At 66.5% G+C, this 1717-nt stretch overlaps 1 protein-coding gene across 1 annotated transcript; it reads right to left on the bottom strand.

Moving 5' to 3' along the window:
• Nucleotides 1-6: 6 nt before the first annotated feature.
• On the bottom strand, nt 7-1712 carry NFE2 (nuclear factor, erythroid 2; the record flags this gene model as incomplete). Its single annotated transcript, XM_026061801.1, has 1 exon — nt 7-1712. A coding segment is annotated over one exon (441 nt), but the record flags the coding sequence as incomplete, so codon positions are not given.
• Between the last annotated feature and the right edge of the window lie 5 nt (nt 1713-1717).

Here is a 1717-nt window from a genome sequence, read left to right as displayed (position 1 = left end):
GGGAACCGTTGAGCAGCTAGGGGTGCAGGATGGCACCATGGGCACCCAAAGGTCCTCCTGGTTCTCATGAGCTGCAGGGTGCCACAAGGGCACCGCTGAGCACCGAGGGGCACAGGATGGCACCATGGGCACCCAAGGGCACTGCTCAGCACCAAGGGGTGCAGGATGGTGCCCCAAGCACCCAAAGGTGCTCCCGTTTCCCATGGGCTGAAGGATGCCTCAAGAGCACCATTGAACACCAAGAGGTGCAGGATGCCCCATGGGCACCCAAAGGTGCTCTTGGTTCCCGTGAGCTGCAGGATGCTCCAAGGGCACCGTTGAGCACCAAGGGGTGCAGGATGGCATCAAGGGCACCCAAGGGCACTGCTCAGCACCAAGAGGTGCAGGATGGCATCAGGGACACTCAAAGGTGCTCTTGGTTCCCATGAGCTGCAGGATGCCCCAAGGGCACCGTTGAGCACCAAGGGGCGCAGGATGGCATCAGGGGCACCCAAAGGCACCGTTGAGCACCGAGGGGCGCAGGATGGCATCAGGGGCACCCAAGGGCACTGCTCAGCACCAAGGGGCGCAGGATGGCATCAGAGGCACCCAAGGGCACCGTTGAGCACCAAGAGGTGCAGGATGCCCCATGGGCACCCAAAGGTGCTCCTGGTTCCCGTGAGCTGCAGGATGCTCCAAGGGCACCGTTGAGTACCGAGGGGCGCAGGATGGCATCGGGGCACCCAAGGGCACTGTTGAGCACCAAGAGGTGCAGGATGGCATCAGGGACACCCAAGGGCACTGTTGAGCACCAAGGGGCGCAGGATGGCATCGGGGCACCCAAGGGCACCGTTGAGCACCGAGGGGTGCAGGATGGCATCAGGGGCACCCAAAGGTGCTCTTGGTTCCCATGAGCTGCAGGATGCTCTAAGGGCACCATTGAGCACCGAGGGGCGCAGGATGGCACCATGGGCACCCAAGGGCACTGCTCAGCACCAAGGGGCGCAGGATGGCATCAGGGACACCCAAAGGTGCTCCCGGTTCCCATGAGCTGCAGGATGCTCCAAGGGCACCGTTGAGCACCAAGGGATGCAGGATGGCATCAGGGGCACCCAAAGGTGCTCCTGGTTCCCACAGGCTGAAGGATGCCTCAAGGGGACCGTTGAGCACCAAGGGGTGCAGGATGGCATCAGGGGCACCCAAGGGCATCGTTGAGCACCGAGGGGCGCAGGATGGCACCGGGAGGTGGTGGCGGTGGTGGGTGGTGGCAGACGGGACCCCCACCCACCTCTCTAGTCGCCGGGCTCGGGGCGGGCAGCGCGAGGCACGAGGCAGACGGCGCCGTCGGGCGCCAGGCGCAAAGCGAAGCTCTCGGGGGGCAGCGGGTTGCCGGCGGCGTCGCGCAAGGCGCCCAACACCTGCCGCGAGAGGCGCCCCAAATCGCGGCGCAGAGCACCCAGCGCCCGTTCGGCCAAGCCGCGGTCGCGCAGCAGGCGCTCGCGCTCGCGCCCCAGGCGGCTCAGCTCGCCCTGGAGGCGGGCGATGGTCTCGAGCTTGCGGCGGCGGCAGTTCTGCGCCGCCACCTTGTTCTTGCCGCGCCGGCGGATGTCGCGCACCAGCGCCAGCTGCGGCTCCGACAGCGGGTAACGGCCCACCAGGGCGTTGAAGTCCTCCACGGGCAGGTTGACGATCTTCTCCGTAGGGATGGGGATGCGCAGCGCCAACGCCCGGCGGGCGT

Source organism: Apteryx rowi, unplaced genomic scaffold (assembly GCF_003343035.1).
Source record: "Apteryx rowi isolate R43461 unplaced genomic scaffold, aptRow1 scaffold_1858, whole genome shotgun sequence".
NCBI classification, from domain to species: domain Eukaryota; kingdom Metazoa; phylum Chordata; class Aves; order Apterygiformes; family Apterygidae; genus Apteryx; species Apteryx rowi.
This window is presented reverse-complemented; position numbering and strand designations above follow the sequence as displayed.